The sequence below is a fragment of the Macrobrachium nipponense genome, chromosome 28, assembly GCF_015104395.2.
Source record: "Macrobrachium nipponense isolate FS-2020 chromosome 28, ASM1510439v2, whole genome shotgun sequence".
Lineage (NCBI taxonomy): Eukaryota > Metazoa > Arthropoda > Malacostraca > Decapoda > Palaemonidae > Macrobrachium > Macrobrachium nipponense.
Window position 1 is genome coordinate 36,254,912 of NC_087217.1, and position 14,558 is coordinate 36,269,469.

The 14,558-nt window shown below is 41.4% G+C and overlaps 1 protein-coding gene across 1 annotated transcript in view; it reads left to right on the plus strand.

The window, feature by feature from the left end:
• LOC135201156 (general transcription factor 3C polypeptide 1-like) overlaps positions 1–14,558 on the plus strand; it is a gene marked incomplete in the record, with an annotated part of 923,347 nt that overhangs the window by 498,788 nt on the left and 410,001 nt on the right. Inside the window, 1 exon segment of the mRNA XM_064230032.1 lies at positions 7,285–7,419. Coding sequence (XP_064086102.1) covers positions 7,285–7,419 — 135 coding nt within the window.

Below are 14,558 nucleotides of genomic sequence, written 5' to 3' on the forward strand. Positions count from 1 at the left end.
ATGTACGCTAGGGGCGCTGCTGTCCGTGGCGTCCTCTAGTAGTAGTAGTAGAGGCTGCATCGCCCGTTGGTTATCAGCTCTCTCTTGGGGGGATTCTGATAGGGAAGTTCTAATTGGTGTTTGTCTCGTGGTAGTGTTCCACACTCGCCCCTATATCATACCGACACTTCTTTTTAAGAGTGAGCGAGTCAGTTTTACTGACATTTTCTTAATTTTGTTTTTCATCTGGTAAGTTTTAGGCTAATTTTACCTAGAAAGAATGATATTAAGGATACTTTCATAGGCCGACACGAGCTGAGCCCAGAAAGCATCAGTGATACATCTCTGAAATTCTTTCGTCACTTTGTCGTAATTTTTGCACCGTTTTATATTAGCCGTTACATAGAGTTTTATATATGAAAATGTGCGCAATTTCATGTAGAATACAACAATAAACAACCCATGGTTGTAGCTTTTATCAGTTTTGAAATATTTTCATATAAATTGCGGTAAGTGCCAAAATTTCAACCTTCGGTCAAATTTGACTACTGAAATGTTCGAAAAACGCAATTGTAAGCTAAAACTCTTAAATTCTAGTAATATTCAATCCTTTTCCTTCATTTGGCAACAAATTGGAAGTCTCTAGCACAATATTTCAATTTATGGTGAATTTTTGAAAAAACCTTTTTCCTCACGTCCACATTGTAACTCTGCCGTAAAAATCACAAATTCTTTCGTCAGTTTTTCGTAATGTTTGCACCGTTTTACATTAGCCGTTACATAAAGTTTTATATATGAAAATGTGCACAATTTTATGTAGAATACAAGAAAAAACAACCCAGGGTTGTAGCTTTTATCAGCTTTGAAATATTTTCATATACATCAGGATGTGCCAAAATTTCAACGTTCGGTCAAATTTGACTTGACCAAAATGGTCGAAAAACGGAATTGTATGTTAAAGCTCTTACATTCTAGTAATATTCAATCATTTACCTTCATTTTGCAAGAAATTGAAAGACTCTAGCAAAATATTTCAATTTATATGGAATTTTTGAAAAAAACTTTTTCCTTACGTCCGCGCGCAGTAACTCTGTCGAAAATCTCAGAAATTCGTTTGTCAGTTTGTCGTAATGTTTGCACCATTTTATATTAGCCGTCACATAAAGTTTTATTTATGAAAATGTGTGAAATTTCATGTAGAATATAACAAAAAATAACCCATGGTTGTAGCTTTTATCAGTTTTGAAATATTTTCATATAAAAATAGCGATAAGTGCCAAAATATCAACCATTGGTCAACTTTAACTCGACCGATATGGACGAAAAACGCATTTGTAAGCTAAAACTCTTACATTCTAGTAGTATTCAATCATTTACCTTCATTTTGCAACAAATTGGAAAACTCTAGCACAATATTTCAATTTATGAATTTTTGATAAACACTTCTTCCATTACGTCCGCGTGCGGTAACGCTGCCGAAAAATCATAAATTCTTTCGTCAGTTTGTCGTAATGTTTGCACCGTTTTATATTAGCTGTTACATAAAATTTTATATATGAAAATGTGCGCAATTTCATGTAGAAGACAACAAAAATAACTCATGGTTGTAGCTTTTATCAGTTTTGAAATATTTTCATATAAATCACGATAAATAAAAAAAACTTGAACTGAGGTCAACTTTAACTCGACCAAAATGGTCGAAAGCTGCAATTTTAAGCTAAAACACTTACTGTGTAGTAATATTCAATCAATTACGTTAATTTTGCAACAAACGAGAAGTCTCTAGCACAATATTTTGATTTATGGTGAAGTTTTATACAAATCTTTTTTTTTTTTTATATCTGTGCGTTACGAATTCATGCATCATTTTGTGATATTATTTTCTCTGTGTTGATTTGATCGTTTTACAATTCGTTATATACCAAAATCATCAAAATTTAGTGTACAATACAACGAAAAAAATGAACTCATTAGCTTTAACTGTTTTGCTGACAGCGCATTTTGTATACAATTATATATGAAATTTTTTTTTGCGCTGTCATATATTCCAATATTTATATATGATAATGATATTTTTCATTTCTGATGGTTGCATATTAAACTTCAGGCAATGACAAGAAAGGGAGCCAAAAATGAACTCTTAATCTTAAAAACTAAGTGTGCTGTGATTTTTCGAAAAAAAAAAAAAAAAAAATTTTCCACTTCAGCGCTAACTCCCGAACGCCGCCGGCATACGAGAGACATTTTGGTAAATAGCAGCTTGGCCTTTAAGGGTTAAAGGCATTTTCTGAATTTTACTACACTCAGCCATCTATAAAGTAAACTTTCCAGTTGGTAGATAAATTAGTTTTATGTGCATTTTAATGCATTCTCTCTTTTTGTTGTATCTTAAACCATTGAAAGCAAATTTGCTTTGTCTGTCTAATTTCTTATTAATCTCAATAATGTAGTTTCTTTTATTTTTCCTTCCATTGCTGTTGTATTCATCTTACTTCATCATTTTTTTAAAGTGATTGTAGAATTCATAGATTATCTCTGAAAACACAGTACTTGAATTAGTCAAAGACCCTAAGGTTCTAGAGGAATTAGACAAAGAGACCCTAAGGTTCTTGAAGAAGGGGTAGAGATTGCTTCAAGGAATAACTTGAGCCACGATAAATATTTGCTAGAAACATGCGGACAGGCAGAAACCAATAATCTTGATATGAATTTCTATGCATCTAGATGACAAGGAAGTATGTATGCAAAGTGGATTCATTCAGTTTTGAAAACGTTATGGAGAATGGAATATCCCAGAGTAGTAGGCAACTATAATCATCCTGAAAAGAGTACAGCAATGTGACAAACTGCAAAGTGATTTTGGGAGAAGCATGTGTTAAACAACATAGGTTAGTGGCGATGGATTTGAAAATGAGAGGAAGGAAACCCTAAAAGAGAAAGAGGAGATCTAGAATTAAAATTTGGGATCTTGAAGGAAAAAAGGGGGAGCAATTTAGGAGAACTGTGAGAGAGAGATGGCTGGAAATAGGGAATGTAGAGGTTGGACAGGGTAACAGAGTGGAAAATACTAGGGCAGATATGAGAGAAATATGTGTTGGGGAAGCAGAGAAACTGGTGGGAAGAACCAATTGATATGGAGTGTCGAGAGGAGAAAAGTGGTGGTGGAATGGAGAGGTGCAAGAATCAGTTAAATGAAAATCAAACACATTTAAGGACTGGAAAGTAAGGTGCAGAAGAACCGTACAGAAAAGAGGAAAGAGATGTGGGAAGGAGGGTAGGTATGGCTATTGGAAGTGCGGCAGAGTTGTTGAATGAAAGACTAGGAACAAGAGGAGAAAAGGATATCTATAAGATTTCAAACTTAAGGAAAAGGCAGAGACAGGATGTGGGTAAACTGGGTGTTATCAAGGATAGAGATAGAATATATTGTATGGGGATGAAGACATAAAGAAGAGATGGAGAGAGTATTTTTAACAACTTTTAAATACTGAAAATAGGAGAGAGGAGATTGGGGAAGCACAGAGGGTGGAGTGACCAGTAATGGAGATACAGGATAGAGAAGTATTAAGTAAAATCAAAATAGTAAAGCACCAGGTCCATCAGAATACCAAATTGAAATGATCAAATTACTAGGTAGAGATGGGGAGAGATGGAATATGGATTTATTAAAAGCTATAAGGGAAGAGGAAGAAATGCCAAGGGACTGGGAGGAGAGTCTAATGGTATATAATATACAAGCAGAAGGGATATTTCATGGTTTGTAGTAACTAGTACAGGGGAATTAAACTAACAGAGCATGGATTGAAAGCTTTAGAGAGAATACTGGATGAGAGATTAGGAGAGATTGTAAAGATTGGGAAACAGCAGTGTGGATGCATGAGAGGAAGAGGGACAGTGGATGCTATCTTCATGGTAAGACAGCTATAGGAAAAGAGGCTAGAGGGACACCAGGAGCTTTATTGTGCATTTATAGGCGTAAAGAAAGCATACAATAGAATTCCAAGAGAAGTGATGTTTTGGTGTTTGAGGAAGATTAAAGTCCCCAAAAAATTGGTTAGGCTGGTGGAGATGATATATCAAAGATCAAGCACAAAAGTAATAACTGCAGTTGGGGAAAGAGAAAACTTTAAAGTTAGTGTTGGATTACACCAGGGGTCAGCATTTAGCCCATTTTTGTTTGTGCTGGTCATGGCTGTGTTGAATGAAGAGATCAGGAGTGAATTGGCGTTGGGGGAGTTGTATGCCCATGATCTGGCGATTACTGCTGAAGATGAGTAGGACTTACAGAGAAGGGTTGGAGAGTGGCAGGAGCCTTAGGAGGGGGTGGCTTAAAGGTGAATGTTAATAAAACTAAGGGTTTGGCTAACAGTTGGGGAAGATAGAGAGAATAGTTATACAAGAAAGAAGAGGCTTGATTCTAAAACAGGCGGAGAAGTTTAAATAATTAGTATCTACTTTAAGCCAAAAGGGAGGATGTGAGGTTGAAATTTATAGAAGGATAAAACCTCCTCTGTTGCCACTTTGGGAGATAGCCTCACTCGAAAGGTAAGGTTCCACATTTTACTACATACATACATATGTACGTACAGTATTTCTTGTATACCATGTACACTAATACACCTTATTTACAGGTACATATTAGTAGTACATATTAAGTTAGGTATTGAATGGTCCCAATTGTATTTCATTGTTTATTGGTTAATTTAGTTTTATTATAAAATTTACTGGGTTGTTTTTATAGGGGTTGGAACGAATTAGGCAATTTACATGTAAAGTGAGGGTCAAGATACGAAAAGCTCAGGTTACGAAGGCCGCCTCGGAATGGATTAATTTCGTATGTCAAGGTACGACCGTATACCATTAGACTCTCCTCCCAGTCCCTTGGCATTTCTTCCTCTTCTGTTATAGCTTTTAATAAATCCATATTCCATCTCTACCTAGTAATTTGATCATTTCAATTTGGTATTCTGATGGACCTGTTGCTTTACCATTCTTTATTTTACTTAATGCTCTCTTCACTTTTCAATCCTGTATCTCCATTACTGGTCACTCCACCCTCTGTGCTTCCCCAATCTCCTCTCTCTTATTTTCAGTATTTAAAAGTTGTTAAAAATACTCTCTCCATCTCTTCTTTATGTCTTCATCCCCATACAATATATTCTATCTCTATCCTTGATAACACCCAGTTTACCCACATCCTGTCTCTGCCTTTTCCTTAAGTTTGAAATCTTATAGATATCCTTTTCTCCTCTTGTTCCTAGTCTTTCATTCAACAACTCTGCCGCACTTCCAATAGCCATACCTACCCTCCTTCCCACATCTCTTTCCTCTTTTCTGTACGGTTCTTCTGCACCTTACTTTCCAGTCCTTAAATGTGTTTGATTTTCATTTAACTGATTCTTGCACCTCTCCATTCCACCACCACTTTTCTCCTCTCGACACTCCATATCAATTGGTTCTTCCCACCAGTTTCTCTGCTTCCCCAACACATATTTCTCTCATATCTGCCCTAGTATTTTCCACTCTGTTACCCTGTCCAACCTCTACATTCCCTATTTCCCGCCATCTCTCTCTCACAGTTCTCCTAAATTGCTCCCCCTTTTTTCCTTCAAGATCCCAAATTTTAATTCTAGATCTCCTCTTTCTCTTTTAGGGTTTCCTTCCTCTCATTTTCAAATCCATCGCCACTAACCTATGTTGTTTAACACATGCTTCTCCCAAAATCACTTTGCAGTTTGTCACATTGCTGTACTCTTTTCAGGATGATTATAGTTGCCTACTACTCTGGGATATTCCATTCTCCATAACGTTTTCAAAACTGAATGAATCCACTTTGCATACATACTTCCTTGTCATCTAGATGCATAGAAATTCATATCAAGATTATTGGTTTCTGCCTGTCCGCATGTTTCTAGCAAATATTTATCGTGGCTCAAGTTATTCCTTGAAGCAATCTCTACCCCTTCTTCAAGAACCTTAGGGTCTCTTTGTTTAATTCCTCTAGAACTTTAGGGTCTTTGACTAATTTAAGTACTGTGATTTCAGAGATAATCCATGAATTCTAAAGTCACTTTAAAAAATGATGAGGTAAGATGAATACAACGTCAATGGCAGGAAAAATGAAAGAAACTACGTTATTGAGATTAATACAGAAATTAGACAGACAAAGCAAATTTGCTATTAATGGTTTAAGATATAACAAATAGAGAGAATACATTAAAATGCACATAAAACTAATTTATCTACCCACTGGAAATTTTGCTTTATAAGTATATGGCCGAGTGTAGTAAAATTCAGAAAATGCCTTTAACCAACTATACCTGGAATATCTGATTACAGTGGTCCCCCCGTATTCTTGGGGGATGCATACTAGACCCTACCGTGAATAGTTGGAGCCTCTATATAAATGCTATAAACCTCCTATTCTTCTAGTTAAAACTAAGAAAAACCCACTTGAAATTTTTATACCTGGTTTTTTTAATAGTTTTATCACAAAAAGTGCATTTTATGATGAAATTGATAAAAAAAAACTGGAATTTGTGGACATTTCTCATAGTAAAATACCGTGAATAGCTGAATTTTCCTTGAATAATATGGGGAAATGTTCCCGAGAGAAGTCCGCGAATCCGGAGAACACTGTATTGTATTGTAATACATTGTGGTGTTTGTATGATAAGATAGGTTTGTGTGAAAATGACACTTTTATAATAGAATTAGATTTTATGTTTAACTTACCAAGTAGTAATTATTTAGCTAAAGATTATACTTGCACAGCATCCTAAATTGACAAATTTTAGAATCAACTTGTATTTTTCATAGCTAACAAACCTGAGGTCTTAACAACAGGATATTTCCAAGTGCAGCTGGTAAACCGGTTAATAAAATCGGAGATTGTAAGTAAGGAATCTGTGAGATCTGGCAACGCCTGTGTATTCGAGGTGAGATCTGGTCGAAGACCGCGTCTCACCCCATGATACCCAGTCTTTTCCCAACCCAGGAATAACAAAAAAAATTTGCAGAGGGTTGCTAGAGGTGGGCAATATGTGTTAAACTCAGATGCATCTGATAAGTAATAAAATACGGTAAATTGATTTTTGTTAAGTCCAGGTGCCATTTATGTGATACTATTGATAAGCTTAGATTATGCTTTCCATTGAAGTTTAGGTGTTTGTTCCACTTGTATTATGTTTTCTTTTATTTCTTAGCAATATGCATTGTGTAAACTGTAGCTTGTTTTATTTAATTTGATATGCTTTCCTTAGTGTTGCACTTTTTTGTATAATAAGCTTTACAAAATTGTCTCAGGCATCCCCGAGTGTCCTCTCAAAAGCGGATTAAACCAGACAGTTATCAGAGAGATATCAAGATGCGCAAGCGATCACCTAAAAAACCATATTACGATGAAGAGGATCGAGCTGCTCTTAGAAGAATGAATAAATTGTGAGTGCATTTTATATTATTTACATTAATGGTTAGAGAATTTATTGCGCTTCTTGCTGGGTTACCCAAACTTTAGGATTGGAGTCCACATTTTATGTACGTATGTATGTTGATATATATACATAAATTATTTTCGGTAGATATCTAATAATTTTCTTTGCTCTTGACCTATTTTTTATTGCCTACCCATTTGCATTAACTGTATTGCACTCATCTTGGTATTACTATTGTTGCTATTCATAAGGAAGTGATCTAGCTTTTTAAAACTTACATTTTTGGGGCAAATTATGTTCACTTTGATCATTAGGCAATTTCTCACTTCAGATACTGAGTCTTCTTGGAATAAAGGTAAAGTATTTGTTTAAGTAAGATTTATAAAGCAATTTTTGCCATAGAATGTATAAATGAGATCTGTAACTATATTGATGTTAGAAAAATGAAAGGTGCTAAATACATACATGATTTGACCTTGATTCCCCATTGATTTACATTTTAATTCTGAAAATTATTCAAGATCGAGATGATTTGGACAAATAAGTTTTGGGTGTACAGGCAGTCCCTGGTTATTGGTGGGGGTTCCATACCGACAACTGGATTTTGGCACCGATAACCCTTTTTCTGGGCTCAGCTCGTGTCGCTTGCGCGAAAATATCCTTTAATCTATTATTTCTAGGGTAAATGTTTACTAAAACACATACCAGAGAATAAATAAAATAAAGAAAAAGGTCAGTATGACTGACTCGCTCACCCTCTAGGAGGGTGTCGGTATGAACACTAGGCGAGTGAGACCACTACCACGAGCAAATGCCAATAGAAATCTCCCACTACAAAACCCTCCAAGAGGGGAGCCGTCCCACAGAGGGAGCAGCTCGTAACTACTACTACTACACCATCCCATGCTTGCGACTGCTGCGCCTCTAGTGGCCATCCTTTAAAAGTTAGCGCCAGAAGCCACACGTGCTAATTTTCTCTCTGTTGTTTTTTTGTGCCCTTTCGTGGATTTTTACTATAATGGAGCGTGCAGCTATCGCAGCAGCTAAGTTAAGTACTCGTATTTACGTTTAGAGCGAGTTTTTTTCCGTCCCCGAGACGGTATTTGCCGTTTTTTAGGTATAGATACGTTCTCGGGGGCTGGAAGCATGGCAGCATGGTCCTGCCGCATGTTGGGTTCGTTCTTGGTCTCCCATACCTAGAACATACCCTTATTATTTTATACGCTCTATTTTGATTATCCGCGTTATTACGTCTACTCAAGTTGTTATACATATATGTATTTCACCTTATGTAGGCTTTTTCTATCCAGACCCTAGTCCAGGTTCTTTGTATCGGCCCTCTGACTAGCTTTGAGTGTAGACTTGCCTTCGGGCTAGTCGCACACTCCTGGATTTTTTCTCCTGCTATTTTACCTTCTTTCTTTCATTTTTATTATATATTATATTTTTATGTTTTGTTCTTGTTAGGTTAGTTGGCGTCTGGCTTAGCCTAGGTCCTGGCTCGTAGAGCCTAGTCTACCGTTGATCAGTTCGGTCGCTTCCTCATAGCTTCTCTCTGATCAGTTGGTTTTCGCCCCTTGGGCCTATATGCTACCGCTTTTCAGTTCTGGTTGCTTCCCGATAGCTTCTCTCTGATCAGTTGGTTGGCCTAGGCTTGGTTACCGTTCTTAGTTACCATATTTACCGCTCGTGGTCACTACGTGATCACGAGTCAGCCAGGCGCCTGCCAGTCCCCCTTCCCCCTCTCCCGCTCTCCCATAGAGTCGGGCGGGGATGGGTCGGTCTGTCCTTGCTCGCCCAGCATGCCCGAGCCTGCCTCCCCCTTCCCCTCCACCGGAGGGGCCTGGGAGTCCGACAGTCCCTGACTGGTTCCGACCTCTCCGCTTCTCGGCTCGGCCGGGTGGTACGTGTGGGGGGGCTCTGGCCTTCCCTCCCTCCGTTACTTCCTTGTCGCTCTCCGGGTTAGCGCGAGTCTGTATGTCATCTCGCCCTTCCCTCCTTACTAGAGCTCCTCCCTATCGGAGTCCTGGTATCCAGCGGAAGGGTATAGTCCACCATAGTTGGACCGGAGCATACAAGAGGTCTTCACTAACCGTACCGTATTGCTGAGTTACTACACTCCGCTTCACTGGACCTAGTCCGGTTACTTGCATGTAGGTTTAAGTTATCTTTAAGTTATCTTAAGTTTCTTAAACATCCCCAACCCCTCCTTAGTATTTTACCGGATCTCTCCGGGATTATAGCCTATTCAGGCAATGCAGGGAGGGGTTATGCCCAAATTTTTTCCAAGCTCCGCCACGTAACGGAGTTCTTTTGTCCTTAGTCTGTAAGTGTTACCCCTTTAAGATACTCATGTGTCCTTCCCACTTACAGGCCACCAACTGTGAGCATCCGGGATGTTCCGCTACACTTCAGGAACCCTGTGGACACGAAGTTTGCCGGTCCATGCTCCATGCGCGACTCCGCACGGGGACATCCCAGGTCTGGTACCATGAGACGTACCGATATGTTACGATCTGGTGAAGGCCAGCTTTTGGAAGGCGTAAGTATTCCATCTCCGCATGCCGCTACCGCTTCTTTTATTTTTTTCTTCTTAAGTTTTCATCATTACTTTAACTTAAGGCATCTCTAGTTTAAGTTATATCCTAAGTTTTAGTTTTAAGTGATTCTTAAATCTAAAATATATCCTCTCTTACAGGCTCCGGCAGTAAGAGATACGGCATTGGCTACCCCTGCGGGCCTGGGTCGGAGGTTTTGGCAAGAACGCCGCCAAGGGTCAGGGCCCTACATACTGGAGAAGCGTTTATTCTTTGTTAATCTTCCCCGGAGGCAAGGCGACTGGCTACGTCGACCCCGGTAGAGGCGGACCCCTCTATTTGCCTTTATCCAACAACAGCTGGCGGCCATCCTTGACTGAAACAAGACCAGGATAATCTCCACGGATGTCGCCAACCCTGGATATAAATGTTGAAACCTATGGTAGGTATAGACGACCTGTTGGTCGAGGTAAGTAATGCAGGTACCCAAGGGTCCCCTTGGGAGTGACTGTTTCTTCTACCCCTGCAACTTCACCATCCTTCCCAGGCTTTACTGGTGATGAGTTATATACTCCTCCAGAGGCTTCGGTTAGGCCTAAGATCAAGTCTAAGCATATGACCTTGACTAAGACGTCATCGTCCTCGAAGAAGACGGTCCTCGTTCTTCTTCTTCGCGTAAGTCTACGGCTCGTAATGGTCCCGGCCCAGACAGGTCTAAAGGGTCTAGCTCCGGCTCAAAGTCCTCAAAGAGTAAGCCTAAGGAGAAATCCCGACACCCCGGCAGTATCACCAGTTCCCATAACCTTTGGTGCCTATTCAGAGTCTCCCCTCCACCTCCGCAGCAGCTCCGGCTCTGACACCAATGCTGGCCTGTTGCAACAGGTGGGCGACTTGGTAGGCTCCCTTAAGACGAGTATGGAACATATGATATCTCGCCTGTCGGATAGGATAACTTCTCAGGATACTATTATAGCCGGCCTAAGAGAAGCCCCTCTTGCCTCTCCCTCAACCTCTAACACTAGGGATCACTCCAGCTTCCCCCGTATGACTCGCTGCCCGCCCGCTTTCTCCATGAACAATCCTTGGAGAGTAGCGTCATATGCTCCCTTCCAAGATGGTCTCTCTCCATACCGGAGTTTGGAACTCGAAGAATAGATGACTTCGAGTTCTACCCAAGGGGAAGGCCACCTACAGCCTCGCCTCACATAGCTACGCTAGGCTCCACCGCCTTCGGCTATGGTTAGAGATGACAGGGTACCAAAGGAGACAGTCCTCTATTCTCGGGACCAGGCCCAACGAGAATGGCTTAGATGTCTAGACGACATGGACTGTTCGAATACCAAGATCCAACCATTCAAAGTCCCCATTTACCATTTTCACGATGGAGAAGGTACCCCGCTCCCTTTCCTTACCAAGATAGCGAGGTCGACCATCTCAGCAGCTCAGAAAGGGGAAACCCATGCTCAGCTGAAAGAAGCAGACCCCACTTCTTCGTTGCTCCCTCCCCTCAATTGGAGAATTATGGGAGGACTTGCCTAACACTTTCACAGCTGGCAAACTCAAACCTGACTGTGCTATGGAGCAGTTTGGTGAAAAGCTGCCCAGGCTCCCTGATAGTCTTATTCAAGCGGAGTTTGACTCGAAATCACGACTAGCCAGGTCAATCAACCTGATGGCTATGTCTGAGGTAGCAACCATGGCTTATGGTTCAGAACCAATTTTTAAGCTTATGACCAAAACGCCCTGACTCAAACGGTGCAGTCAGACATGTTCGAGTTTGCCACTGCTAGAACAAATTGCAGAAAGCATGTATTGCTAGAGGCAACCATTCGGCATGAACCGAATAGGTTACTTTCTTCTAACATCCCGGGGCGACAGGGGCGATCTCTTCCCAGAGGCTATGGTAAAGGAAGTACAAGCAGAGGCTACGAGGTTTGAACCAAAGCCTTAAGGACCGTTGGGGTCTTACGGCTAGGAGAAGGCGAAGAACTTGACACCAAAAAGTAAGGGACAATAAAGGAAGCCTAGACGTTTCAACCCTAAACCACCAAAAGAAGCAGCCGCGCTTCCCTCAACAAGTTCCTACAGTGCCGTTAGTGCAGAGAGCTCAGCCCTCCACGTCTAAAGGTCAATCACACAGCCTATTTTATGTGATATCCCCTCAGCCTCAACCCTCCACCTCATACGCCATCTCTCCAGCTTACAATCCAGCCTTCGAGAGTCAAGCTTCTCAGAAGTATGACCGCTCGAACAAGGGATGCAGAGGTAAGCGTCCTTTCGGGGGGTAGAGGGATCGGGATGGGGCCCTTCAATAGGGGTAAAGCACTTCAGAGGAGGTCGAGAGGGGGTTTACCAGAACCAATGAGGAACTTCAGGTAGGAGGGAGGCTGTTCACTTTCGCCACCGGTGGAACTTCAGCCAGTGGGCTCAGAGCATAGTGTCAAAAGGGCTGGGTTGGAGCTGGTTGACGAACCCACCTCCAGCAGACCTTTCCGTCAACTTCCTTCCAAGGAATTGACAGAGTACGCAGAGGACCTCCTTCAGAAAGGAGCTATAGTCAAAGTCAAGAGATTAAAATTTCAAGGTCGCTTGTTCAGCGTCCCAAAGACTGTCAAAGGCTCAAACAAAAGAAGGGTAATCTTAGACTTGTCCCGCTTAAACTTAGCCATCCGCTGCGACAAGTTCAAGATGCTCACGATCTCACAGGTGCGACCTTACTTCCCCGTGGGGCCGTCACCACCTCTATCGATCTTACAGACGCCTACTATCATATCCCTATTGCAAGACACTTCCGTCCGTTATCTGGGATTCAAGATAGGAGACCAGAACGTTCTCCTTCAAGGTAGTCCCGTTCGGGCTCAACGTGGCACCCAGGGTGTTCACGAAGCTAGCGGAAGTAAATAGTAGTGCAACAGCTCAGAGCTCAAGGGATTATGGTAGTAGCGTATCTCGACGATTGGTTTGATCTGGGCCCCATCAGTCGAAGAATGCAACAAGGCCACACTGAAAGTGATCCAATTCCTAGAATATCTAGGATTCAAGATAAACAGATCCAAGTCCAGACTCACCCCAGAGTCAAACTTTCAGTGGCTAGGCATTCAATGGAATCTATCCTCACACACTCTGTCGATTCCATCCACCAAAAGGAAAGAAATAGCGAAGTCAGTCAAGCAATTTCTAAGTCACAAACTAGCATCGAGGAGAGCTCAGGAAAGAATCCTCGGCTCTCAGTTTGCTTCAGTAACGAACATCTTAATGAAAGCCAAACTGAAAGATCTAACCAGGATCTGGCGCTCTCGAGCAAATTGTCAGGTCCAGGGACAAGCTATCCTCAGTACCTCTGATTCTAAAGAACCGGCTTCGGCCGTGGGCCAAAAGTCCAAGAATCTGGTCAGTGTCCAGAGTCCCTCTTCAGTTTCCCCTCCACCAGGGTATTACCATCCTACACACAGACGCGTCCTTAAGCGGCTGGGGAGGGTACTCCCAGGTCAAAAGGTGCAAGGAATTTGGTCACCCCAGTTCCGTCAGTTCCATATAAACGTACTGGAGGCAATGGCAGTCTTCTTGACTCTGAAAAGATTACGCCCACCAAAGTACTCCCACATAAAGCTAGTCTTGGACAGCGCAGTGGTAGTACATTGCATAAACAGAGGAGGCTCCAAGTCAGTCATCAAATCAAATCGTCATGATAGCCATCTTCTCCCTGGCAGACAAATTCATTGGCATCTTTCCTCCACCCACATAGCTGGAGTAAGAAACGTCATAGCAGACGCCCTATCCCGATCAGTACCCCTAGAGTCGGAATGGTCTCTAGACGAGAGTTCGTTCCAATGGATCCTTCAAAGAGTCCCAGGGCTACAGGTGGATCTCTTCGCATCACAAGCGAACCACAACATACCGTGTTATGTAGCCCCCAACCTGGACCCTCTGGCTTACGCCACGGACGCCCTGGCTCTGGACTGGAACAACTGGGAGAAGATTTACGTCTTCCCTGCCAGTGAATCTCCTTATGAAGGTCTTAGACAAACTCAGGACATTCAGGGGTCAAGTGGCTATAGATTAAGCCCCAGACTGGCCGAAGAGCAATTGGTATCCCCCTGATCCTGGAACTGGGTCTTCGTCCCCTTCGGATCCCCAGTCCAGCTCTCCCAGTTCAGTACAACGAAGACTGTGTTCGCTTCCTCAGGGATTCTCAAAACCCTAACTTTATGGATTTCATGAAGTTTGCGGCAAAAAAGAGATGCGAATATTATTGACCTCAGAATATTCTTTTCCTGGAATCCGATAAAAGGGATTCAACTTTGAGGCAGTATGATGCTGCCGTCAAAAAGTTAGCAATCTTCCTGAGAGAGTCAGTATCAGAATCATGACAGTTAATTCTGCTATATCCGTTTTTCAGATCTTTATTTGAAAAGGGTTTAGCAGCTAGCACGATTACGACAAACAAGTCAGCATTGAAAAAGATATTTCAATTTGGATTTAACATAGACTTGACAGATACCTATTTCTCGTCTATTCCTAAAGCATGTGCTAGACTTAGGCCCTCTGTCAGGCCTACGTCAGTTTCATGGTTCTTAAACGATGTTCTAAAACTGGCTTCCGAAACCGA